At 37.5% G+C, this 26,314-nt stretch overlaps 1 protein-coding gene across 1 annotated transcript; it reads left to right on the top strand.

The window, feature by feature from the left end:
* The first annotated feature begins 3,430 nt into the window (after positions 1–3,430).
* LOC128992225 (WD repeat-containing protein 13-like) lies at positions 3,431–24,398 on the top strand. Its single transcript, XM_054415695.1, has 10 exons — positions 3,431–3,884; positions 7,007–7,062; positions 7,533–7,655; positions 8,845–9,018; positions 11,384–11,537; positions 13,145–13,311; positions 14,257–14,400; positions 21,231–21,409; positions 22,636–22,760; positions 23,471–24,398. The coding sequence occupies exons 1-10, from the start codon at positions 3,803–3,805 to the stop codon at positions 23,665–23,667; spliced, it is 1,401 nt and encodes a 466-aa protein (XP_054271670.1). The 5' UTR covers positions 3,431–3,802; the 3' UTR covers positions 23,668–24,398.
* Positions 24,399–26,314: the final 1,916 nt, after the last annotated feature.

Genomic DNA, 26,314 nt, shown 5'->3' with positions numbered 1-26,314 from the left:
AAAAGTCAACAGCTGATCATATCTTTGTCTATGTGAGTGTGTCAAATACTGCTTCCATAAGGATTACATTGAAACTTTGAGACCCAGTTTGGGGCGGATTCCTGAGAGACTTTTTTAACGCCATGTAGATGTTGGCACTCACCGATATGGTCTTTATCACCATGCAAAATTTGAAAACGATTGATTCAGCCGTCTAGGAGGAGTTTGCGTATTACGAAATGCATAAGAGTCTATGTATAAGAGCTTCGCTCGCTCCGCTCAATTATCTATACACGAATAATAAAAAGTCTGGATGCCCCCTGTCAATTTTTTAATGGTCCATACTAGAAAAACTAAACTCTGCACACGTTATGAAGTACTTTTTAGGCATAAGCGCCACTTCTTGTACACCCCCAAAATGGGGGATTTAAGGGGAAACTCCAAATTTTCAAATGGTAAGACCAATTGAAAGACCCCTCATTTTGAAGGTCCTGATAAAAGAAAACCAACAACTCAAACTAGAGGTCCCTGCTCTCTATTTAACCCAGTAAAATATGGCAGTCAATTGAAATCTTTAGAAATCAGAATTAACTTACAATTTTCCTTGCGTAACAATTTGGGAACAGTTATTATCTGATTTTTAAAGCACTATTAACATATCATTTTAAGTACGGTATTCATACAGGGTTACAAACTTTCTACTGAAGATTTCTGCTGAAACCAGTATTTTCATTGCTCGAAATGAGTTAAAATACAAGCAAGTAGCTAAAAGTATCTAGAAGCAGGTATGCTGTCATTAGTTACTTACCAGTATGTATAAGGTTTCACAAGAGATGTTCAAATTGTTTGCCCTCAGCTTTTTGGGCATAACCGCCTCTTCGTGTACATCCCCAAAATGAAAAAAAAGTTCAGATGGGGGATTTCGAGGGAAACTCAAAATTTTAAAATGGTGTAGCCCATCGAGTAACCCCTCATTTTGAAGGTCATGATAAAATAAAAACTAACAACGCAAACTTTTTTTTTTTTTTTAAGGGAGAGGAGGTAAAAATGCTTTTACGCACACAGGTAGCCAGCCTGTAGTGTGAGACTCCTGAGCTTGTCAGACTACTCACTAAAAAAACCCCCTCTACTCTGTTGGACACAGACCTGGGATTGTTTGTCACATTACTTCAGGTCAGGTCAACGTGTGACCTAAGCCCTCAGGGCTCGCGCCGTTTCTGGCATTCAATTTCCTTTATGACCTAGACTGCATCTCGGTCAAGCTCTAGCTTCTTTGTGCGGAGAATATCCTGGACGAAATGTGACATACAGGTCCAATTGTCCTCACCCTCCGTCATCATCGGAATGACCGTGTCCACCAACAACTGCCCTACATGTTGTTCAGCCTCCAGGCGGGAACCTTCCCAACGCTGGCAGCGGAAGAAGGTGTGCTCCGCGTCGTCGGGAGTGCCTGGGCAGTAGATGCAATCGGGTGACACGGTTTGCCCATCCTGAACAGGTACGACCGAAAAAACCCGTGACCTGTCAGGAACTGGGTAAGGTAATAGTCCACTTCACCATACCGTCGGTCAACCCATGGTTGTACTTGCTGAATCAGTCTCCTGGTCCAGCGTCCCCGCGACTCCTGTTCCCAGCTCTCCTGCCAGAGCTGGTAGGTGCGGTTGCGCTCCTCCATTTTTGCATGGTCCTCTCCACGCCGCTGATAAATCGCTTTCCTCTCCGCCGCCAAAAGTTTGACGGGGATTACTCCAGCAACCACCAAGATGGCAGGTTCAGACACTGTTCGGTAGGCGGATGCTACCCTGAGTGCTGCCTGACGCTGCACTCTGGCAAGCCGCATCCTATACACCTCCTTATTGAGCGCGTCTGCCCACACCTCCGCACCATACAGGAGCACAGACTGAACTGTAGACATCAACAGCCTTCTGCGACTGGAACGAGGACCTCCGACATTGGCCATTAACCGGCTAAGAGAAGAGATCACCTTAGCGGCCTTGTCCGCCGTTCGGAATATCTGGTCCCGCCAGCTAAGCTTAGAGTCCACCATGACACCAAGATACTTGGCGGCACGAACGGACTGGACTTCGACGTCCCCCACCCTCAACGGCACAATGGTGTCAATCCGCTTTTTGGTCAGAATCACGATCTCAGTTTTGTTCAGCGCGAGTGAGAGACCGTGATCTGCCATCCATGCGTTTATAGTTCGCATGACTCGGTTTAATTTTAGCTGGGCCAGCTCAACACTATGAGCAGCTATTAAAGCTGCAATGTCATCTGCGTACCCAACTAAAACGGTTTCTTCAGGCATTTCAGACCTAAGGAGGCTGTCGTACAACGCAAACTAGAGGTATCTATCTTAACACAGTAAAATATGTCAGTCAATTGAAATCCATAGAAGTGAATCTTCTATCTTCTGCAACCTTTGCACAAGTAACAAAATTTTGCTGCAACAAGGATGGTCAATTATAAGCACCAATCTTATAGTTTTGACTTATAATTTTTAAGGCATAAAACGAAGGAAAGTATGGGTTCAAATTTTAAACCTATCAAAATAACAAACTGTTTGGTATTCATTAAAGCCAGCTGATCAAATTTTATGGCCGCCGAAAGGTCCAGTCCAACTCCGCTCGGTGGCAGGCTCGGTGGTCACTTTTAGTGTATTATACAACTTTTTTTTTAATACTCTTTCTTTGAAATGGCGACCATACAAAGTAGGTATTTTAAGCCAAGTATGAATGGAGATGAGTGTTTAAACGCGTGGTTTCCCCATCTGATCTCTACGCTACCCATCGATCTTTAACCATTGTACTTGTGCTCTCGGATGAGATATGAAGTGTTTAGTACAAAATATTCCAAATATATACATGTGACATGTTAGGTTTGGTTAGGTTGTGATAGGTAAATTCAAATGAAACTTAAGTACCGGTTTTCTCTTTTGTACTGGATTAACTTTGGAGTCAGAAATAAAAGTTTTGCCTCAGTGATTATTTTATTTTTATTTATTATCTACTTTCAAGGAGTTGTAGAGGAGATACCCAACGCTTTTATGGAAAGCGGTCCAACCCCATATGATTTGTAGGTGCGCCGGGAATCGAACTAAACTGAAGAATTTATTCAAACAAATCAACACTTTTGAGGTGTTATTCTCAATTAAATTCAATTAAATTTAAATTCAATTTTACCAGTTAATTGATAAAGTATTCAGATAAAGATAAACCAAATATCCATTAAAATAATAGTTGTACCATATAATCATACCATTGCCTATCACCCATAATCAATGATTAGCCTCAAAGGACTCAGATTTAAAACTAATTGTTTTTCTCAGCAGCATGTGATCTTGAATAACTAGTCATCTGTTAGGGTTTTTTTAAATTATTAAACGGGAATGTCGTCTGGTTCCTGATGGGTGGGTCTTTTTTTCCCGTCGCTGTCAAGTCAACGTCAACCAACAAGAACAAGTGCAAGCAATGCTATATGCTATATGCTTGCCAAGCATTTAGCATAAGCATTAAGCAAGTGAAGTAGCATAGCAAGTGAGGCTGAGTGACAACGACAACGTCAACTCAACTGTCAACGTTCTCGCTAGCTTCGAAAGTATTGTTAGCTTATTGGAAATTGAATAATATTTTACATGCCTATCAAAACTAAATACTTAGTCTTCTTCCGTCATTGTTTTGTCTAAGTTCAACGAGGTTTTTCATCATACTGTAGTATTGTCCATACACAGTGCTTCATTATAACAATACGGTATGGTTTATTAGGCCTTTACGTAGTTGTTGTAAAACACCTTCATTTAGCCCTATATAAAATATACATCAAAATGACGGCAGTTTGGCAGCAGCAAGTATTTGCCCTGGATGCAAGATTTAATGCTCACCGAGCTCCAAACCATCCTAATTTTAGTAAGTAGGCCTGTTGGTCCAAGATCTGCGTAGCACTGTATTTTTTAGTATGTGTTTAGCCTATTTTATAATTCTAAACTTCAATAGGTTATTTAACTTACCACGAAATGAAAGGTGGTGCGTGGACGATGGATGTCACTTCCGGTGCCGCGCAAGGCTCAATACTCCGCCAGATTTGTGGAATACTGTCTACGACAGCTTTCTGAGATCTGAGATGCTAGAGGAGACTGTTTTTAGTTGTGAGATTGTCATCCTTACGAAGAAATGGATTGAAACCATTGTTCCGCTACAAGTGGGGAACGTAGTTGTCCAAACCACGCTAACCCCCAAGTACCTCAGTGTCATGGTGGACAACAAGTTGAGCTGTGTAGACCAAATCTTCCGTACGGCTGACAAGACTGACTAGGAGTGTCGCTGCTCCTAGTAAGCTTTTGGCCAATGTCGGTGTTCCTTGGTCCAGCGGTAGAAGACTCTTGAAGTCTGCAGTCCAGTCCGTGCTTCTCCATGGCTCTGAGGTGTGGGCAGACACGCTCAACAAAGAAGTGTTCAGGTTGAGGCTCGCATGAGTGCAGCGTCAGGCGGCACTCAGGGTCGCTTCTGCATACTGTATGGTGTCCGAACCGGCCGTTTGGGTGATTGCTTGACTTATCCCAGTCAAACTCTTGGCAGCAGAGTAAGGCAATCTACCAGAGACAAGGCTACATCGGGAAGGACGCTGCAAGAACAGAAGAGCGTTCCCCTACTTTTCAGATGTAGCAAGAAAGCTGGGAAAGGGAGACTAGAGGACGTTGGGTTGCCAGACTCATCAGACATTTTCAACCGTGGGTGGAACAAATTCACCTGACTGTATTTACTGCTCATACATTCCCGACGACGCAAAAAACGCTTTCTTCTACTTTCCACGATGGGATATGCTCCGCCGGGAGGCCAATCAACATCTTTTGGGTGCTGTCGGTTGAATAGATTTGTGAGACCTTGCTGAAGGGTGAGGACAACTGGGACTGCTGGTCGCACATTGTCCGGAACCAATATCCTTTAATTGAAAAAGAACGATCCTGATCGTACAAGAAATGAACGACTAGACATGGAGTAAGCCCTTTGGGCGTAGGCAGACTCAGCCTAGTTCTGATGAAGTGGGACAAGTGTTCCCAGGCTAGTGTTCAAGGAGTAGAGGAGGTTTTTAGTGGGTAGTCTAAGGGCCTTAAACCCGTTGGAGTCCCCACACTACAGGCCTGTGCCACCTGTGTGCATAAATGCATTTTTCCACCTCTCACTAATAAAAAATCTAAAAATCAAAAACTTAACTTACCTGTTATTTTTATAGCAGGAGTGGATATGCCTAGCTGTGTGGATATAGGGCTTGCCTAGTATTTAGAAGGTCGACAGTTTGATTAAAGAGAACAAGCTTGTTAGGAGCTGGAGCCAGCTAACGCAGTTAACCTTAATCATTAGGCCTTGAGGTAGATAAAAACTGATATTTTAATGTTAAAAAACTGTCATCAAAATCATCCAGAACTCATTTTTTATTTGCTTAAAATAGCTCTGAGACGCATCTTGGTATTTATTGAGATCTAGGCCCTAATACAGCTCAATTAATTAACTTGGACCAAAAATTACTTAAAATTAAGATAGAAGCGTTGCTTATTCTTAAAGTAATAAAATTAGGGCTTGGACATGGTAAGCCTAAAAAACAGACCAACTTAATTGGGTCCTCTTCGCTAAGTTGATAAGTTATTTTGTTTTTAAATTTTTAAATAGCTAGTTAAGTTATTATACTAACATTCGGATCTGCAATGACCCACTTATAGGTCCTTACAAAATTCTGAAGGGAAGAGAATATCGAGTTACAATACAATATTGGGAACCACAAACAAACATAACAACGTAGCCTACAGTAGGCTTTGATTGGGACATTCACTTCAATTATTACGGTAATAATAAGTAAGTTAGGGCTAAGATGCATCAGGTTTGGATTATATATTATACTAGCTATACCCGCGGGCTTTGCCCCGTTTAACTTCACAAGTGAACCCTTTCACATGGCTCAATCACGTCCTGGTTGAAGTTCGTTCGCTACGCTCACTCACCTTTAGGTTGGAGCTCGTTCGCTCCGCTCACTTGCCTTCTGGTTAGCTCGTTCGCTAGGCTAACTCGCTTCCAGGTTGAAGTTCGTTCGCTACGCTCACTCACCTTTTGGTTGCAAATTGGCTGTAGTCATAAATTAAAAAAAATAATAGTGCTGCACCCTGTTGGTAATCCTTGTAACTTTAATGCTATTGAACATCATAGAACAGAACCAACTTGTTTAATTGAAACAGCTGTTAAGATATTCTTTTTAAATATGAAAAATCATAAGGTTAACATGGGAAACTCCAGAGCCACTGGGGCGGAGCCTGAAAACTCGATCAGAATAAAAACTACTTAGTTTTCCTATTTAATGCCCAAAGAATCGGTGTACCGAATTTCAGCCTCCTAGGTAAATGGGAAGTGGGAGAATTAGTGATGAGTGAGTGAGTGAGTCAGTCAGTGAGGGCTTTGCCTTTTATATATTTAGACTAGCTGTACCCACGGGCTTTGCCCCGTTTAACTTCATAAGTGAGCTTGTTCGCATCGCTCAATCACATCCTGGTTGAAGTAATTCAAACAGCTGTTAAGATTCATTAATTCCATTTAAATATGAGTACTCATAAGGTTAACATGGGAAACTCCAGAGCCACTGGGGCGGAGCAAAAGAGTCCGATCAGAATAAAAACAGCTTAGTTTTCCTATTTAATGTCTAAAGAATCAGTGTACCAAATTTCAGCCTCCTAGGTAAATGGGAAGTAAGAGAATTAGTGATGAGTGAGTGAGTGAGTCAGTCAGTGAGTCAGTGAGGGCTTTGCCTTTTATATATATAGATTACTTCATCTATGTTATTGGTTTGGCAATGTTCTTTTTTGTTACCGATTCATCTTAATTGTGTTAGTAGGCCCAACTATTGTGAACATTGCTCTTGAACAGTTAAACAATCTCAATGATTTTTATTGGTATGTGCTGAATATTAAGAAATACACCCTTAGACACAGTAGTTTCTTTGCTTAGTACGGTTGTGTGAAGTTGTGTAATCTAGTATTTTTCCACAGGAACACTTTATATTCGGAGACGCAATCAGTTGCTCCGGGAATACTCCAAAGGAGAGGTAAGAATTAATTAGAGTAAACCTACTTCTTGTAAATTTATAGGCCTGAAACTAATTTATACATTTTTAAGCATTTTACTGAAGATTCTGAACTTCGAAATTTATCTTAATCAAATCTCATTTTGAATTTTGTCTTGTCCATGTACTTTTCTCACCGTTATTCTCTTATAATGTTCAGATTCAACTCCTCTGGATTCAAAGCTAGATGACTGAACTGTTCCAGAAGTTGTTCTGTGTTGTCTTCAAAGTACCTGATTATAATCGCCCTACAATCAAGGAATATTCTATTTCACCCAAACTGTTAATTTCAGCTGCAACTCTGGCTTGTACCAGACTCCTTAGTTTTTCGTTTTACGATTTTGTTATGAGACCCCAAGGCTAAAATCATTATCTTCTAAATGCAAATTAGTGTTTCTAAATCATGCTCCTAAATAATTAAAATATTGGCTGATTAGTTTTGTATATTGCAGGACACAAATCTGCGAAGACAATATCTCAAGATACGGTGTCAGATTCTACAACAGAGGTATGGACTGGGCTATGACCAGGCTAGTATGCAGAGTCGAAGTATGAGTGCAAGGAGTAGCAGCAGGGTATGTTATGTTCGTCTAAAATAATAGTTAATAGTTCCATCTCATCAAAGCTGTTCCTGTTTTATACTAGGCTACTTTAGTTTTTTCTTCTTAAATTACCGATAAGAGCTGCAATTGTGTTATTTTAAAACCAATTTAGGAAACTTAAAAGAAGAGAAGCCTTAAAAATGTGTAGCCGCGGGGCATTGAAGATGGTGAAATGGGGGGGACTTAGGTGATGATGATGATGGGATATTGGTGGAAATTCGAGGAATCAGGAGGGAATAAATAGGGTAATGCTAATAGGGTTGGAATAGCTGAGTCTGGACCAAACTTAGTTTAAGCGTGCTGAATCTGCTACCAATAAAATTAGGAAGATTGCTGGGGAACAGATGGACGGAGATCTTTACCCAGATCAGAACACCTGCTTAGCCAGCTTTGATTTACACTAATTTAACTAACTATTTAACTATGGACCTATCCTTCCAAACTATGAACTGTACATGGAGAATTACTTACTAATAATATGGTAAATAGAATGCTGAATGAATATGGTAATAATAATAATAATAATAATAATAATAATGGTAATAATGCTAATAATATGGTAAATAGAATGCTGAATGAAAAATATCTATGAATTTGACTGATAATTGTTAAGCTACATTCTGGGAACATGTGATTGAATTTTCAGGTTTGAGAAGGCTTGCTGGTGAAGCCAGCGAAGCCGGCAAAGAATTAATTTCCCACATTTCAATAGTCGGGCGAGACTGAAGGCATCCCCACTTGTTTCCTGACTTAGCCGAACATTATTTGTATTTCTACTTATATCCTACATGAATATAATCTAAATTAAACCTTATCCGTTATATCGGTGGAGAAGGTCACAATTTGCTGTTCCTATTCTCAGGACGGTTGATGAAGAAGGAGGACAAGAGTGTAGGAAGGTGGGGAGAGAGTGTTAATGTAGTAGCATAGGAAAACAAGTTGGTCATGCAGCCCGGCTTTGCGAAATGCTTACACTATATAAAATATAGCGTGCCGCTATGCGTCACTAATGTGTAGGAAACAAGACTGGTCCACTTAATGGACAAACGGATTGCATACTGCGTACAGCAAAAGTTCTCTTTTTATGAAATTTGCATCATGCCTTGGATAGCATTTTTTGTCTCTGCGTTGTGCTGTAGCTCATATTGATTGTTGTTGTCAGGTCAGTGAGTCTCCGGAGTACACTGGATGGGACCCTCCGACTCATCGGTCCTCCACTGAAGTTGACCATGGTCTGGTGCCAACCCGACAAGCCGAGGCTTCCAGGGCCATAGTCGGTGGCAACACTATTGCCGAGAACTATGCCTTTGTTGGAGTGCACCACATATTTGATCAGGTAGTATGTCTACTCACAATAAATGTAACTTTTAATCAATATAAGAAGGTTACAATACCTGCAGACTGCCTATAGTGGTCCTTGAATATCCAACAGGATTACGCGTTTCGGTATTTGTTATACTATCATCAGATCCTATATACAAAACTTGAAGTTTTTCGACTCATGATGTCACGTCACAGTTTTAAAACACAAGTCTTGACTCAACTTTTAAGCTGTATGTACCTTTTTGAATGTTTTAGCTTGTTTTTCCATACACGCACCTTTGTTATGTATCAGTGGCGGATCAAGCTACAGATGAGGAGGGGCGGGATTGAAGTGAAGGCCCCCCCTCCCACATCGTCTCCCACATTGTCTCCCGCGATCACGGCAAAACCCTGAATATCCCCTGCGGTAACGAACATCATCATCGTCTTCTGCAATCGCGGCAAAATCATGAAACATCTCTCTTGGTCGTGTAGGCATTATCGTCTTCTTTGCGGCTATTCTGATTATCTCTTGCGGGCATGTAGACATCATCCTCGTCTCCCACGTTCACGGAAATGTCATCATCGTCTTCCACGATTGTGGCAAAATGTTGATAATTTTCTGCGTTTGTGTAGTCATTGTCATTGTCTCCCGCAGTCACGGCGAAACCCTGAATAACCCCGCGGTAACGAACATCATCATCGTCTTCTACGATCGGGGCACAATTCTGAAAATTTCCAGCGGCCATGTAGACATTGTCATTGTCTCCCGCGATCACAGCAAAACCTGGAATAACCCCCGCGGTAAAGGAACATCATTATTGTCTTCGCCGATTGTTGCAAAATTTTAACACAACATGCAACAAACATATTTTTTGTGAATTGCCCTATGGGGAAGAGGTTTTTAGCATGACACAACCATTTAATTTAAGTTTTTATGTCCCCAGGGGCCAAACACACTATTCCTTCAAATATATATATAGATCTTGAGCGATTTTTTTCCAATCTAGATGACATTTTACATTAACGTGAAAAATAACTTAAGTTCTGTACCTGCTAAATCTAACGTTAACTTATTTAAATGGAGAGCACTTATCTTGTTATAGAGGGGGGTACTTATATGAGTGAAAATCCAATCAGACAAATTAAAATTTGCCCAGTCAGCAGGTTTTCTGCTGCGGGGTTATTCTTTCAGCTATTTTTAATAATATGGATGTTGAACATTGTTACGTCCACCCTCACCCTCGAAGTTCTGTGACTGTAGGGGGTGTAGGTGAGAAAAGTCAAATTATTGTCTTACCTTTAACAATTTTATTTGCCTGACTTTGCCATTGACGTCTCTCCCTCCTTTATTGGTCCTCCCTAGCTCACAATTGGCCAACTCCTATTTTACATGTTCACTCTTACTCTTGTTGTTCTTCTCACCCTTCTCGCCTCTCCGATACTCTCAGCTTCCAGATAGTTGTGGGTCTCAGGACATTCATTCACCTGCTCTTGTCCCTCGAGTCGTCTGTCACCTCCGCATCTTAAAACCCCGGCAACTCACTCTCGCACCCGACTGACCTCGTCTCCAATACTCTGCTGACTACCACCCTCCTCCACAGGGAACAGTTTGTATGGGCTTGAGATTTATCTTAAATTAAAATTCCCGACGATGGAAAAAGTGGGCCACATTGTCGTAATCTGGTTAAGAGTTCTATTATGCTATTGTTTTAGCAATCATATTTTTACCTGGTTTTATGCGGTTTTAACTCTTATTGCTGGCAAGTGTCACATTGTTTTTGATAGCTCATGAATGGTATGGAATTTTACTATATTTATGTAAATTTTTTTTTTAGATAAATGAGCTTTGATCATGTATCTAAAAAAAAAATAAATGACATAACGTAGAGAACCATCTCTGTTTTTGATTCCCCCCTCACAAAAATCAATATGATAATTAATACACTCATCACTTAAAAGGCCTGTTTCTACATTTATTTGAACCCAACTTGGAATTTGGGCCCAACAAACTGCTACCAGTTCCTCTGATAAATCTTCTTCATTGGCCCTCAAAATGTTCATGTCTTTGGCAACATCACCTTACTTCTCCTGTGAGTGTTCATGATATGTTCCTCCTTTGAGGGTTTCCTTATATTTGTTCTATCTTCATCATATTCACCACATGTCAGTCTAACTCGAACATCTGCTTTTTGCTTCAGTAGTCAATACTTATGTCTAATGCTTGAAACAGAACCCTTTGTTTCTCTCTGAAATACTCGATAATCCATTCCATTAGAATCTATAGAAAATCTTAGGACTAAAATGGAGAAATACAATAATAGTGATAATGTAGCCTATATAGTTTATCATTTTAGGCTTTTCCTCCCTGTAGACTATTCAATGTGTGTTGTTGGCAGCACACGGCGGCAGTCACCATGACCAAGTTTGCTTACAACGATCGCTCTCGGCTCTGCTGCGCCTCCAACGATGGGTCAGTCTCCATCTGTAATGTCACAACCTCCCCTCCCAGCGTGGACTGTGTGCTCACTGGACACAAAAAGGCTGTCACAGGTATGCCCCTTTTAATCGAAGACAGTTTGATTTTGTTAAACCGGTTTGCTTTATGCCGGATCCCCACACAACTCAGAAATGTTTGCAACAAATAAACGTAAATAAAAATTATTTTAAAATAGGCATTTTGGCAGCACTATTGCTCTTGAGTGCATAATTGAGCAGTGATCGTATTCCCCGTAGGAGGACAAATAATTTACAACTACTAAACTGACACTACTTGACCAGTCAATGAAAATTCTCTACTAACCTAAGTAAAAAAATTTTCTGCAGTCTTGCGGGATGCATCAACTCTTCTCGTGGCCTGCAAAAAGGCGCTATAATAATAGGGCTGTATTTAGAATAGATATGCCCCTTTGCGGGTCACACCAGAGATGCCCATCTATGCTGATTATAGAACTGAATGAACTTGATTGCACAATAGGCTTTTCCAGCTGCCCCAACCCTATGGCATACTCATAAGCATGGCCCTCTGTAAAAAAATAATGGACTCGATCATTTTGTTGAAGATGAAATCAGCGAATAAACCTAGGACACTAGCTAAATAAATAATTCCATTATTTCATTTTCATTATTAGGGGGCTACGGACCAGATTTCTTTACCTCGAGTCGGGTCAGTACAAAATAGGTTTAATTTGGAAAGTGTTAATTTTTAATAGTAGAGAATATCGATTTTCAAGCCGAGCCGAGCCTGGCCCACAAGCAAGCATGAGAGATCTAGCACAAGTCACAAAACCGAGCTGAAGCCAAGCTTTTACCACAGTGATAACATTGTGAGCACAGAAAGCCTACTCTTTTTCGCGAGCCCGAATGTCGACGAGATCATTGCCCCACAGATGACCATGACAATTTCTCAAAAGCCACGAGATATGTGCAATATTTTGCCGTGGTTGCTGAAGACAACAATGATGTCCACACGACCGGGGAAGACGTTCAGGATTTTGCTGCGATAGTGGAAAACGATATTAATGTATCCATGACCGTGCAAGGTTTTCAAGATTTTTACGCTATTGCAAAAGACGATGATGATTTTTCTTTTCCCGCCGGACATATTTAGGATTTTGTGGTGATTACGGAAAGATTTAATGCTTCCGTCACCGCGGGAGATATTAGGGATTTGGCCGCGATCACAGGAGATGGTGACAGGCCACCGGCGCAGGCCCACGGGTTCTTATCTCTGCCACTGGTTTCATTGTGGTAGGTCCTATAAATATTTGTATCTCCTTAGTACTCACAAACCTACTGTATGTATTTTTTAATAGGTTTGTTCTATATTTTTCACGTGTGTTTGTAGATAAATTGCACTTTTTACGTTTTTGTAAAGAAGCAATCCAAACTTTGATTACTCTTTAGTCATAAATGTTTTCTGAAGGAAAGTATATGAAGATCTGTCATATTTTGTTCATAGTTAAATGAAACAACCTTAAAATAGATACTGTTGTAGATAACTTAAGAATAACAAAATCTGGTTTTGAATAGCAAATGGAAGGTTGGAGATTTTTTGGAAAGACTATTCAGTATAGCAGGTTCTGGGATAGAGCCTACAGTCCTAGGATGTAAAAGGAAGACATTTGCAAGATTGCCTGTTATATGTTTTGTGTATGCAGCTTGTGACTGGTCCGTGGCCAATGATCTAGTGGTGTCGTGCTCGCTGGACGGAACATTGTGTCTGTGGGACGTGACGTCACATTCATGTCTACGCTGTGTCAGAGATCAGGCCGGGGTAGAACTGCTGTCTTGCGCATTCCAGCCCGCAAACAACAACATGGTCATTGTATCCTTTTCTGGCATGACTGTTCATGTTTTCTGAGGTACAATCTAATTAAGTTGTATAACAGTGAACAATGATAGTAGAAGTTGATGGAAAGTGGATTCCTTATTAGTCGCACCTAAAGTTTTGTTACTTTTTAACCATCATTGATTTGTGTGTCTACTGCAAGGTTCTTTCAAAAGAATTTGGATTTGTGTTTCCGTAAGATAATAAGAAAACATGACAAAAGTAGACATAAATAAGTAAAATTCCCTGGTGCTAAGAGAGTTAAATTAACAAAAATCTGATTTCATTTTTATTCCCCTTTATTGCCCAATTTTTTAAACTAATCACACAAGAAAAGGATATTCTAAAAAATCTTTTTTTAGATGGGTAATTAGATGGGTTATTTTGTAAAAATGCTCATCACAAACTTAAAATAAAGTCTTGTCCACCTCCCACCTTAATGAAATACTGTAGTTATTTTATTTTTAGCTTAATCGTTTAAAAAATAATTTATGTTAGCTTTAATAAATTTTACCCTTATCTAACTATGTCATTTATACACTTTATACAGCGCCATAGTTAGTTGTTTTGTCAACAGTAGATTTAAAACAAAAGATAAAATAAAAATATGTTTTACCTTTTCAGATCAATCAGTTGTAACTTGTGTTACGGCCGTTTCAGCATCAACGTGCCATCATTAGACATCCTCAGCTGAAGCAGCGTCGTCACAGTAAAAACACATAACACGGACATATTTTACAGTTACATAAATAAAAAAAATTAAGTTAACGGTCCTGTCGCACAAACGATACCGTTTGACATGACCTGAACTGGATGCTGACTGGAGGTTAATCCCTCGTATTGCAAGTTACAACTGATTGAGCTTTTGACGAAATGTAAAATCTATTTTTAGTTATATCACAGCTCAGGTCAATGCCATTTTTCCTTAGCTGATGTCACCAGGTAGGCAACGGGCGAGGGATGGTGCAAGTTTTGAATGTATCCACGGGTATCTACCCTAGAGGAGGAAGCAGCAAGATGGGGGGCAAGGTGTTGAGTCTGGCCTTTGATGCTTCTGGCCAACTGATATGGGCTGGCAACGACAAGGTTAGTAAACATGGCTAGTTTTGTTTTGTAAGCATTGTTTATGTGTCGTTTGTCTTTCTTTTTTTTTGTTGGTTTGTGTTTTGAAAAGTGACCCTGGCAATCAATTTCAGCAGTGGTAGACTCAGTAAATCAAAGATTTAATTCCAGAAAAAAAATCATTCTTGGTGAGAGCATTGTTTTTCTCTTTTTTTCTGCTGCTACAGCTACAACAATATAGCCCAGTCAATAAAGGGACAAAATAGTGCTTTGTCGGAAGTAATTAGTGAAAGGCTGATTTTTTCATGGATGTTAGTAGATCATATAAGGAACATTTTCTAAAAAGTCCCCGCCCCTCCCCCTCTTGCTTTCCCCCCTACACCCTTTTAAGTATATTTGTGTAATCTTTTATCAATTTATCAATATCTCAGAAACAAACAGCAATAGAATAAATTTTGTTTCGCCATTTCAATCCTTAAAATATTCTCTACAAAAAACGTGATAAGTAATCGATATATTCAATAGTTTTCTTGTAATTTAAGTTTGAATGTAATTTTTTTCACTTTTAAATTTCAACCTTCGTGTGTTAAGTTGATTTGTATTGAAATGAGACGAGATAGAGAAAAATGTTTTATATAAAAAGTTGGCGTATTTCTCAATCTTTAAAATGATATAGGTTTTACGTATTTTAATTGCAGCCAGTTGACAGAATCAGTCCGAAAACAGGAGGCGGCGTCGGGCGCAAGAGCGCTCGCGGCGCGGATCCGCGAGAATAGTTAGTCAAGTCAACCTGTGTTTTTAGGGAGGGGAAATTAGTAAAAAGGTGATTTTTTGCCTATCGACTACTACTATTTAGACAAGAGTTTAGACAAAAGTCCCCGCCCCTACCCCTCTTGCTTCCCCCCCTGTGCCCCCCTAAACATATAAAGTGTAAGGGTTTTGTAAATCACGTTTTTCTCGACTGTTAAACGACATATTGAATTGCAATTAGTTTTATTGTCTTTGTTATAAAATTTCCTACAATCATGTTCAGTTAACTTCTGTCGTAGCTGTTACCTTTTGTTCATTATTTGTATACGAATGTAAAGATTTATATATTTTTGAACATATAATTTTATTTTTGCTGCCTTAACTTTTTTCGCTGACGTTTTATGAAAATATGTTTAAAACAAAAGTTGTAGCTGCTTTCATTAGCTTTAATATTATGTAAAATAGTACTTACTTTAATGAAAATTCTGCAAGATTCTGCCGGTGTAATGCAGTATGTGTACTCAATCAGTGGGTTTTGTCTAGGTGGGGCTGGCACGAAATACTATCATTGTTGTAATGTATAGAATTTGTTTTTGAATTAAGAAAAACTATTGTATTATCCTAAAAAAACAATCGATATCCCCATGTAAAGTTAATAACATTTAAAGTTATTTTTTTATTCATTTACAAATTTTATTTAGTTTATCATTTAAAAAAATTTTTTTTAGGTATGTAGTATTTTTAAAGGATGTTATCTTTAAACAAAAATCTGGAAGTTAAAAATTTAACATACATCGAATTGCAATTGTTTTATTCCCTTTGTAATAACATTTTCTACAAACATGTCCAGTTAAATCTCGTCTTAACTGTTACCGTTTGTTTGTTATCCGTAGAATAATGTATAGATAAATATTTATTTACTCGTAATTTTATTTTTTTGCAAAACTTTTAACACCGTCATTTTATGAAAGCATTTTTCAAACAAAATTGTAGCTGCTATCAGCTTTAAAATGATATATTGAAACGTGTACTTTATGGTTATGTAATACCAGATATTAACCGTGAAGGGACCGTGTGCACTATTTTTATGTGGCGATCCATAGCTGATCCGATACTAATAGCTACTACTATACTAATAGCTGATCCATAGCTGATTTAAGTTTATACTATTATAACTTTATAAATTTAATTTTACTTGAATTATTTTAAGTAAACACTGTACTGTATCTATATATTAATACGCAAGCAGGTTTCTTTTCACAGTCATAACTCGATAACGGCTTGGCGGATTTTAACGTTTGAGGTGTCAAATTAAAGGTATTTTCATGTAGATGTGCAAATACGTCTCAGATTATTAAGAAAGGGCATCACTTAAATACACTTAAGGGCTAAAGTTTGGAAGGCGGCGCTATCTGTTGACATTTGATCAAACTCATTTCCCTTTGTTTACAAATAACATATGGACGTAGTTTGAAATAGTATTTAAGGTTAACCACAGACTGCAGGACTGAAAACTTCCAGAGCAAAGCTGGAATTTATATTTTGTTTCAATCTGTTAACTAAGTCTGGTAATGAAGAGTTTTCTATCAATAGGCCTACTAGACAACAAAGTGTTTAAGAATAAATATTTGATAAATATTTAATTCTTTTTGTCTATGGTTAAATTGATTTACCTTACATAGTATTTTACTGATTATCATGTGGTTACAGTTCGATGTGATGAATTGAATGTTTAAAAGTAATTATTCACAGGGCAGTTATCCGTTACATTACCATATTATCATGTGATTTACAATGTGTATAAAAATTCCAATTCCTTTATAGTGTTTTCTGTCGTTTGGTTAACTTGCTTATTAATTTCAATTTAAAATCAAAAGAAACCTGCTTGCGTATTAATATATAGATGCCGCCAGTAGGCTACGACGAAGAACTGTGAGTGGCTGGAGGGAACGCGAACATGACCGCTTGCATAAACCTCTCAATTGAACATTTGATGGGTACATAGTGGTAGTACCACCGTTGTGATAGTCCAATCTCGGACAAATGAACGCTAAATGTCTACATTGTAGTGGCTTACTTATTTTAAGCAAGAAAATGCTGCCCGAGACGGTTAAGTTTTTACTCTTTGTTTCCATAAATGAAAGGTTCGATTACCTCATTTATGCAATTCACCTGAAGGTATCTTCAGATTCTTATTGGAAACACCCAATCTGAAAATAGGACTGTGAGACTTATATCCAGAAATTATTTGTATAAAGTTCGTCAATTCAATTCTGCCTTTACCAAGCTCAGCTTTGAAGCTCATTAAGATGAGAAAGTTCCACAGGGGATCTACAATTTTAAGATCGGTGACATGTTTTACCACCGAGTTGGTCCTCTAATTCCTCAAGAAGATTATGATCCTGAATACGCACAGATATATAAGTAAGTACGACAATGTCACTAGAACCCAAATGAGAACTAAGCAAAATTGAAACAAAAATTTCAATGAAAAAATATGCGGAAAATAGGGTCATAATGCCAAACCCATATGCAAATCTTTGAAGACTGTGGCAGAAATTATTTAGGGACGAGAGCTCCGAGGAGTCAAGTGAGATTCTCATGTACATAATAAGAGACAGAAGAAGTGACTTCCCTCGGTACAATGGTGCTACCTGTGTAGGTGTCGCAGCAATTTTTAAAGCTGAAAACAAAGCACCACCTGGCCAATAGTTTTTTCCAACACTAATAATGTTAAAGGCGTATCCATTCTAGATCTGACGTTAAATGCAATTGCTTAACTCTACGTTCCCAACCGGAGACTTGGGTTGGGGCCCCTAATTTAAACACGCCTAAAACAGAACACACCAAAGAAATAATTTAACAATGCTAGAATAAGAGTAGCGATGGTTTGCGTCAAGAGAGGAATTGAGCTACATTAGGTCAAAAGCTCACTTTACAGTGTGTGGTTGTCATCTACGTGCTCATAGAGTGCACCAGCCTACTATACATAAGAGATAACCAAAGCAGTATGAGAGTGAATGTAAATTTAAATATTGTAGATTACTTTTATTTTTTTTACATCATAATATTTTTATATTTCTATAATCAGTGATATAAATTATTTTAGAGTGACTCTTTGATAAAGGTCTTGCTTGCTGTTTATGTTTTTGTTCATTTTTTTAATACAAGCTTCAGTTTTGCTCGATTTCGAGCAACGGGTTATCTAGTAATGCTTAAAGACTGTATATATTCGTATTTTATTTTTTGAAAAATTGTAAATTTGGTATATATTGTGGAAATAAAACTGATTTGATTTGATCCGTTACCGCACTCGTAAAAGACGTTTCTACCCATTATTGTATTTTCTAGATTTTTTTTTATTTTAAGACACCAAAAAAAAAGGAAAGCAGTCGATTGAGTTCATACTGTAATTTAACTACTAAACACACTATAAGTAAATGTATTGAAAATAGGAAAAAATGATTGGGCTGATTAGACTTCTTATTATACTACGAACATAAAAATAAATCCTCCATAGTTTGTTTAAGAGATAGGGTGGACAAGATTTTCTCTGAAACTTGGTACTCTTAAAATAAAAGGCATAACGGTGATAAGATTATAAGAGAATTGTTTCTACAGCTGCGGCTGTGATAAGACAAGAAATTAAAAACCGAGTGTATGATGAGTCGTCTTACCCCAGTGTTGAAAATATAAGATATGGGGGGAAAGAAGTTGTAAACTTCAAATCATGACAATGCAATTATTTTGTTCAAAAATAACATGCTATAAAATTATTATGTACATATAAAATGATTTTATGCTTTTAAATTACAAAGGATAGAAATAAATTGTATTAACTGTACATGGGTTTTGTTTCGGTTGTTCTTTTAGCAAATTCCTCATAGTACTTTTTTAGAATAAACCGTATTACCGTAGGTCTCATGGTAAGACCTAGACCCGGGCCCGATTTAGTTTTTCATTTTGACGCCCTCAGAGGCCGAAAACACCCTCCACCGTTAAAATTCATAAATAAAATGTAAAACTTAAAATCATAAATCTATATATATTATCACTTTATATATATAGATACATGAGTCAGTTAGCGTGATAACTCAAACAAAAATGATCCGATTTGATGAAATTTGGTACAAATATATCAATTTACGTTCATTCAAACGAGTTTGTGAACCAGCATGATCAGACTATGGGAATAGGGTTTTATAAGGGTTTTTATGGGGTAAACGTTGGTTATTCCCATTTCCCCCCTAAAACCACAAACTATTACAATTTCTTTCCAAACCCTTTTGTAGAGCTTAAAAAAATAAATAATTTTGTATATTGGAGCAACGTTAAACGCTTAACGATTACGGAGATAATTCATAAAAATTAAGTTTTTAAATTCCCATTTTATTCTTTTGGACGATAAAAAAACTGTTGTAGTCTGCTTGTTTATAGATATATTTTAATTAGATTTATTTATTTCATAAAAAGCTATCAACATATCGATAAAAGATTACTCTTCAATACCTTGGCTGAAGCAGCAAACCTAAGTATTCATGAAAATAATCTGATCAGGAAATAATTCTGACGATTTTAAGGGAATGTTTGAGTAAATATCCAGCCAGTTAAATGAAAATTTGCTTAGTCGCAGGTTTGCTGCAGTGGGGAATGGAGATAATGCATTAGTATACCTTAAGTAAAAAAAAAACACTCTTCATATTACAACAATGATAGTACTATATTGCATCGCCACGCCAGCCCAACTTAGCTCACTGATTGAGTACGCATACTCCATTACACCGGCTGAATCTCGCATGATTTTTATTAAAATAAGTACTATTATACATCATTTTAAAGCTAATGAAAGCAGCTACAACTTTTGTTCTGAACATATTTTCATAAAACGTCAGCAGAAAAAGTTAAGGCAACAAAAATAAAATTATATGTTGAAAAATATATAAATCTTTACATTTGTATACAAATAATGAACAAAAGGTAACAGCTATGATGAAAGTTAACTGAACATGATTGTAGGAAATTCTATAACAAAGACAATACAACTAATTGCAATTCAATATGTCGTTTAACAATCGAGAAAAACGTGATTTACGAAACCCTTACACTTTATATGTTTAGGGGGGCACAGGGGGGGGGAAGCAAGAGGGGTAGGGGCGGGGACTTTTGGCTGAACACTTGTCTAAATGGTAATAGTCGATGGGCCAAAAATCAGCCTTTCACTAATTACTTTCGACACAATCCCTTTATTGACTGGGCTAATACTAGCGTTGTATAGTGGAGGGACCAGATAGAATAATGGTGGGGGAAGTAAAAACCTACTAGTTTTACGGCACTAGTTTTAGAATTGAACTGACTTGCTCTCTTTCGACAGCATATAGTTGGAGACCTAAATTTATACAAAACCCTTGAAATAAATTGCATATTGTGTCTGGGACCCTAGAGCTGCCAATATAATATGAGTAGTAAAATTGTCATAGTCTACGACAACTATGTGTTTGTTCTTTAAACGTGAACAATTGTTTCGTCCCCATGTTCTAAGGCTGTATGTACTCATGGTACCTTTGACATTAAAGTAAATCAATTGTTGTGTGTGATTTTTTTCCTACTAATAAGTTGCCTTTTAATTACAGAATTTGCAAAGTATTTTTTTTTTTTTATCCAGCTTTTAAATAACCACTGAGTGAAATTTTTAATATTTTCACAATGCTAACCTCAACACCTCTTTCATGGTCTGAAGAGCAAAAAATATTTATTATAGTCCGTTCACAAAATCTAGGCCGTTTAAGGGAAAGGTTTCCTGGTTTCCCCAAGCAATTTTTAGCTTAACTTTATCAGCTCATTAGCTATCAGCTGTTGTTTCAAAGTTAAAGTGAGGTGGAGGCAATGGAATTGCTTATGCTCAAATCACTTAAATTTTGTGAACACTCGAGTAAGACCATTAAAAATTAGCAAGATATGAAATCGATTGTGTTTAACACAAACTAAACACACATGATACCATTGCAACAATCTTTTAGATTTACAAAACTGAGAGCCAATTGATATAAAAAATAAAGAGAAACCAGTCTTGTTTGATGCAATACAACGTAACACACTATTTGCAGGGCACCATTGTCTCTTTCTCTTTTGACCTGGAGACCGGCAGACTGAGCAAGCTGCGCCGGCTGGTGGTGGGGGAAGACTGCGCCATCACGTGTATCAGCTGGCGCGCCTGGGTCAGTCGGGAGGCCAGGGAGCCTCTCCTATTGGTCAACAGCTCCAACAACTGTGTCTCTACGTTCAGGTTGGTAGTTGTATACAATTTTTGTTTTTGACAAACTTATTTTATCATAAATTTTATCTTTTCCTATATAAATGTGTAGTGGTGCTTGTAAGTTACGTCAATAAATAAATGTTAAATAAAAAATATTTTATGACTTGTAGTTAACAGTGGGAGTTTTCTAATAGGGAAAATTTTATCCTTGTATAGTAGACCTATCCTGCTTTGTTGTCTAGATGGTTGGTTCACTTCTTGTTATAACTGGACGGGTGAAATCGTGACATAGAACGGGAAGAAATTATAGGAAAAAATACAAATTAATTTTCCTTATTTGGGTTTTGTTATACAAGTATACGTAAAATAAACACAATAGAACACTTCATACTGTCAAAATTTTTTACTTGTATTGAGCTATGCGGATATATCCGCTACCCGCCTGCAGATGAGTAGAAAAGCAGCGGATTTATCCGCCACCCGTCTTTATATGACCTTGAGAACATTAGGCAATAGATAAAGAACAATATTTAGACAATAAATAAGGACAACGTAGTGTTGAGCGCAAAACGTCGAGGGGGGAGCGTAGGAGAGGCGGGGGTGGTGCGCGGGAGAGGGGGAGGTGCTGGAGAGGGGTAGGTGCGGGTGAGAGGGGGGAGTGTGCGGGAGAGAGCGTAGCCATGGAGAGAGCAGGAAAGTGGCGCCTTAGTACCGCGAAACATCTGGTTACTGCTCAAGCACCTGCCAGTCTGTCTGAAGAGAAGGCGGATATATCCGCTTCCCGTCCGGAACATCAAAAACCAGAAGCTAAGCTACATTGAGTTATTTTATTGTTGGTTTAGGGAACAATATGAGTAATAAAAAAAACGAGAAATTATGTACATTCACTCAAAATATATTAATTTGACCTACTTTAAACACATTATTTCTAACAAAATAGTAAAACAAGATCTCTTCAATTCTGTTAAATTCATCTTCCTGTGGTTGTATTTGTTGAAAAGTCCATTCCCAGACACGTTACCCTTTTTACTAACTGGATAATAGCTAGCTTATAAACTATTTACACAGTTTAAAACAACACAACCTTGTTGTTAAAACTATCAGTCCAAACTGTTTAGGATAGGTGCAACTATGTAGCTTGTATATTCATTGATGATAATATTTAATTTGTTTTAACATACTATTGTTTGATTTCTAACAAGTTTTTTACCAAATGTATATTTTCATGTAACGTTTAACCTGGTTTTCTGTCACAGAGTTATAGATCGAGAAGGAGGTCTCCAACTAAAACGAAGGTTAAATGTTCGTCACAAGAGCAGTCGATACCTAGTCAGGTCCACATTCTGCCCGATCATGTCTTTCCGTCAAGGCACATGCATAGGTATGTCATCTCAAATCTTTTTTTCATAAATTATTTTTTTGAAAAAATCTAAATAAAGCAGGTTACACCACATCCCCGTTCTGATTTGTACTACATCTGAGCATAATCACTTGAATCTTATGAGTTAAATAGTATTGCTTGGTAAAGCTGTGTACAATGCTTTCTGATCAAAACACTGCTAGCGTGAACTTGTTACAAGGGTTTTTTAAGATTCTTTAAGCTTTCTAAAATTGGACGCAACTGATAATTTGACAAAGGTTGAGGAAGAGGCATTTCAATTGAAGAAATTGAAAGTTGTAGTTTCTAAATCTTAGTTTTGATGAAATTTTGTTGATCAAAACCTACAAATATATTAAGTTAATCATATTTTTACAGTTGTTTTTTTTTTTTTACTTACCTACTTTTAGTTTAAGTTTTGGAATTCGTTTAGTTTCCTATTAGTTTTCTTATTGCATATTTTATTTGTTCTTGTGTTTTGTTAGTGTAATCTCCCAACATTTACTTGTCCCAAAGAAAGGCAAAAAACTTGTTTTTGACGCTTAAACATATTTTTCCAGTTAATTTAACGCCAGTTAGTAGTTTTACTCATAAAAGCCATGTTGTTTTAAAAATAAACATATTTATGCCAATAATGATCTTTTTTCAATAAAATCATACAAGATGTTATCTTCTCTTATCTGTTTACTTATCCCTGTGCTCTATGTTGACAGTGACGGGCAGTGAGGACTCGTGTGTGTACTTCTTGGACGTAGAGAGAGAGAAGGGTCAGGCAGTAGTAAACAAGCTGCAGGGCCATGCGTGTCCAGTGCTGGGAGTCAGCTTCAACTATGATGAGAGTCTACTGGCCACCAGTGACGCCCAGGGGCTGGTAATTGTGTGGTCGAGGGCACGAGGTGACCGATCCTGACTGAGAGAACATCACTACTGTGACGACTGCTGCTAGACAATGATCCAGAGGCAGGTTACGGCTGTTTGGGCAAGTTGGGACCTTAGAAATGAGCTCAGAAGTTCCCCAAGTCACCGAGTATGCCGTCACTGTCACTTTTAGCATGGTGATCAGTGTGGCGTAGTGCGGGCTGGTCTAATCAGCTGTGGGAGGCGATTTTCAAAACTAAAGGTATTCAAATGTACCGGTCAAAAGAAACAAAATATTAACTTAGAAATATTTTTGCAAGTAAATGGTTGTTACTCTCAAAGAGAGAAAGTTTTTTTACAAACTAAAACCAACTGTGTAGAAGTGTTTTTAATTTTATTTCAATTTTAGAAATTAGGGATGAAATTGCAACAATTTTCTACATATATTTTATAACCTATAATTGCAAAGTTTCACTTTTTCACTCCTGTGGTTCAGCCTCTAGGTTGTTACTAACATTTGACAAAATGACCATTTTAAGCCCCAAGTGTCACATTATTTGTCAGAATCACTTAACAATCAAACATTATACAATGAAAATCAACTGTTTAAAGTAATCTGTGACCAAAAAGTTGTGTTTGAAAGGGGATCATTGTTATGTTGAGAAGTTTGTAAAATTTGTTTTATGACTGAGAATGTTGTACACAAGATAACACGCTTTTTCAGTTCAATATTTTTGTTTTGTGTTTGTTGTTGTTATTTCACATTACAAAAATAAATATATATATATATATTCATAATTATCAGTTATTTATCTGATTTACCTATGTTATCTATAGATATATTTAATATATAGATATATTTAATTCCGTAAGCAAATCGGTCCCCACAAAATATCTCGAGCTAGGAAAAAGTAGTATGGCTGTTGAGGATTCATTTTAAAGCTTAAGGTCCAAGGACAGAGGGAAAAATATCAGAAGTGTCAAAAATTATACCTGCCCTGCCCCACAGTTCGTCAAAGATCCAGTCATTTTCTAATGGAAGTACTGCTACAGTCTTTTGTATAAGATTTTTAAATGTACCAGCTTATGTAAACATTGCGTATTTGTTTTTTTATTGATTTTAAGGTTCTGTTTAGTGTTTTTAAGTTAGAATGGTAATGCATTGTTAAAATGTATCGTGTTAGGGGAAGACCATGCCTACGAAGGAGAGTATTAGTAATGGTGCACAGCATATAGTGAGGTTAAGGCTAAACACAGAGCATAGAATATAGTTGTCACTCCTATACCTACAGCTATACCAGTAGTGAAGCCGATTTCCGCCATCTTGGAGAGGGAGCCGGGCTCAGAAATTGGAAGACATGGCGTCATTACCACTGTGTTATTCTATGCTACTTTATCAAATTATATGAAGCTACCGCTCCGAGGATGCATATAAAACTATCCCCCCTTCGATATTGACCTAGGACTCTGCCCTGCGGGCTTTAAAAGTTCTGAGGTGAGAGTTTTAAAAGTAAATATTGATTGGTGGTCTCCATGGTACAATATATTGGTTTAAATGTAAATGCAGACTGGGCCAGCCGCCATCTTGGTGCGAGAAGCCTGCTTCACTCCAGGCCTCTATATTTATTCTGTGCTCTGTGAGGCCAAATTACAATGGAGGTGAAGGGCAGCAAGTGCTGCTGTGAGCCCCTAGTCTATATATTTAATTCCGTAAACAAATCGGTCCCCTCGAAATATCTCGAGCTAGGAATGCATGGCTGTTGAGGATTCATTTTAAAGCTTAAGGTCCGAAGACTGTGGGAAAAATATCAGTAGTGATAAAAATCACCCCTGCTCTGCCCCACAGGCCGTAAAAAAATCCAGTCATTTTCTAGTGTTTCTATAAGCTCTTTTAAAAATACCAGCTGATGTAAATATTGCATATTTTTATGTTTATTGATTTTAGTGTACTGTTTTTAGGTTAGAATGGTAATGCAGTGTTGAAATGCATCGTGTTAGGGGACTAAATGTTTAAAAAGGTGTGTATTTAATTTCAATTGGTTTAGGCCACATAACCAAAAAGCAGCAATTGCTGCTATGGTCCCGTATCACTTATTAAATAATTAGCAATTATCAGGCTGAAAATTGTTTGATAAGGTTTACAAAAATCCTTAAAAAAACTTTAGTGTTCAATTTTTTATAGAGCAAGACCTTAGGCACTGTACATTTAAAGAATTTAGACAAGTTTGACAATTATTTTATGTGTATATTTTTCTGTGTCATTGGCAACCTTATTTTTTTAAGTTAGATGTGTTTATTTTTATTTTTTTTTATCAGTTAATTCTGTAAAAAAAATGTCATCTCTACTGATTGGTATTGAAAATGTAAAAAGAAAAAATGTCAGAATGCAAACAATTTTTTAATGTTACACAACATAGTAAAACAACAATTATTTGAGATAGGAATAGGATCCTATTTGTTATCTTAAGCCGTGTTAACACAGGGCCATAAGAGCAGGCAGTTTATAGGACAGGTTGGAAACCTTCCTCTAGTGTATTTTTAGTTACCAGAGGCAGGTAGCGTTCCCGCCACCTGGTTTAGTGTAAACACGGCTTTATAGATTAAAAAAGCTGTTAAATATTTCTAATATTTAAAATAGGCAGATAATAGCAGGTAAAAAGCTGAACCAGTCAATCTGTTTATTTAGTTTCAACGTATAA

The sequence above is a fragment of the Macrosteles quadrilineatus genome, unplaced genomic scaffold (genome assembly GCF_028750875.1).
Source record: "Macrosteles quadrilineatus isolate MER2022 unplaced genomic scaffold, UCM_ALF_1.0 Scaffold_4__1_contigs__length_99947679, whole genome shotgun sequence".
In the NCBI taxonomy this organism is placed as follows: Eukaryota; Metazoa; Arthropoda; class Insecta; order Hemiptera; family Cicadellidae; genus Macrosteles; species Macrosteles quadrilineatus.
This window is presented reverse-complemented; position numbering and strand designations above follow the sequence as displayed.

Bases quoted from the DNA above. Each gene is read 5' to 3' on its own strand.
- LOC128992225 (XM_054415695.1), top strand. From the start codon at position 3,803: ATGACGGCAGTTTGGCAGCAGCAAGTATTTGCCCTGGATGCAAGATTT. The intron at 21,410-22,635 runs GTTGGTAGTTGT...TTTCTGTCACAG, and splicing joins AACTGTGTCTCTACGTTCAG to AGTTATAGATCGAGAAGGAG. The intron at 22,761-23,470 runs GTATGTCATCTC...CTATGTTGACAG, and splicing joins CCGTCAAGGCACATGCATAG to TGACGGGCAGTGAGGACTCG.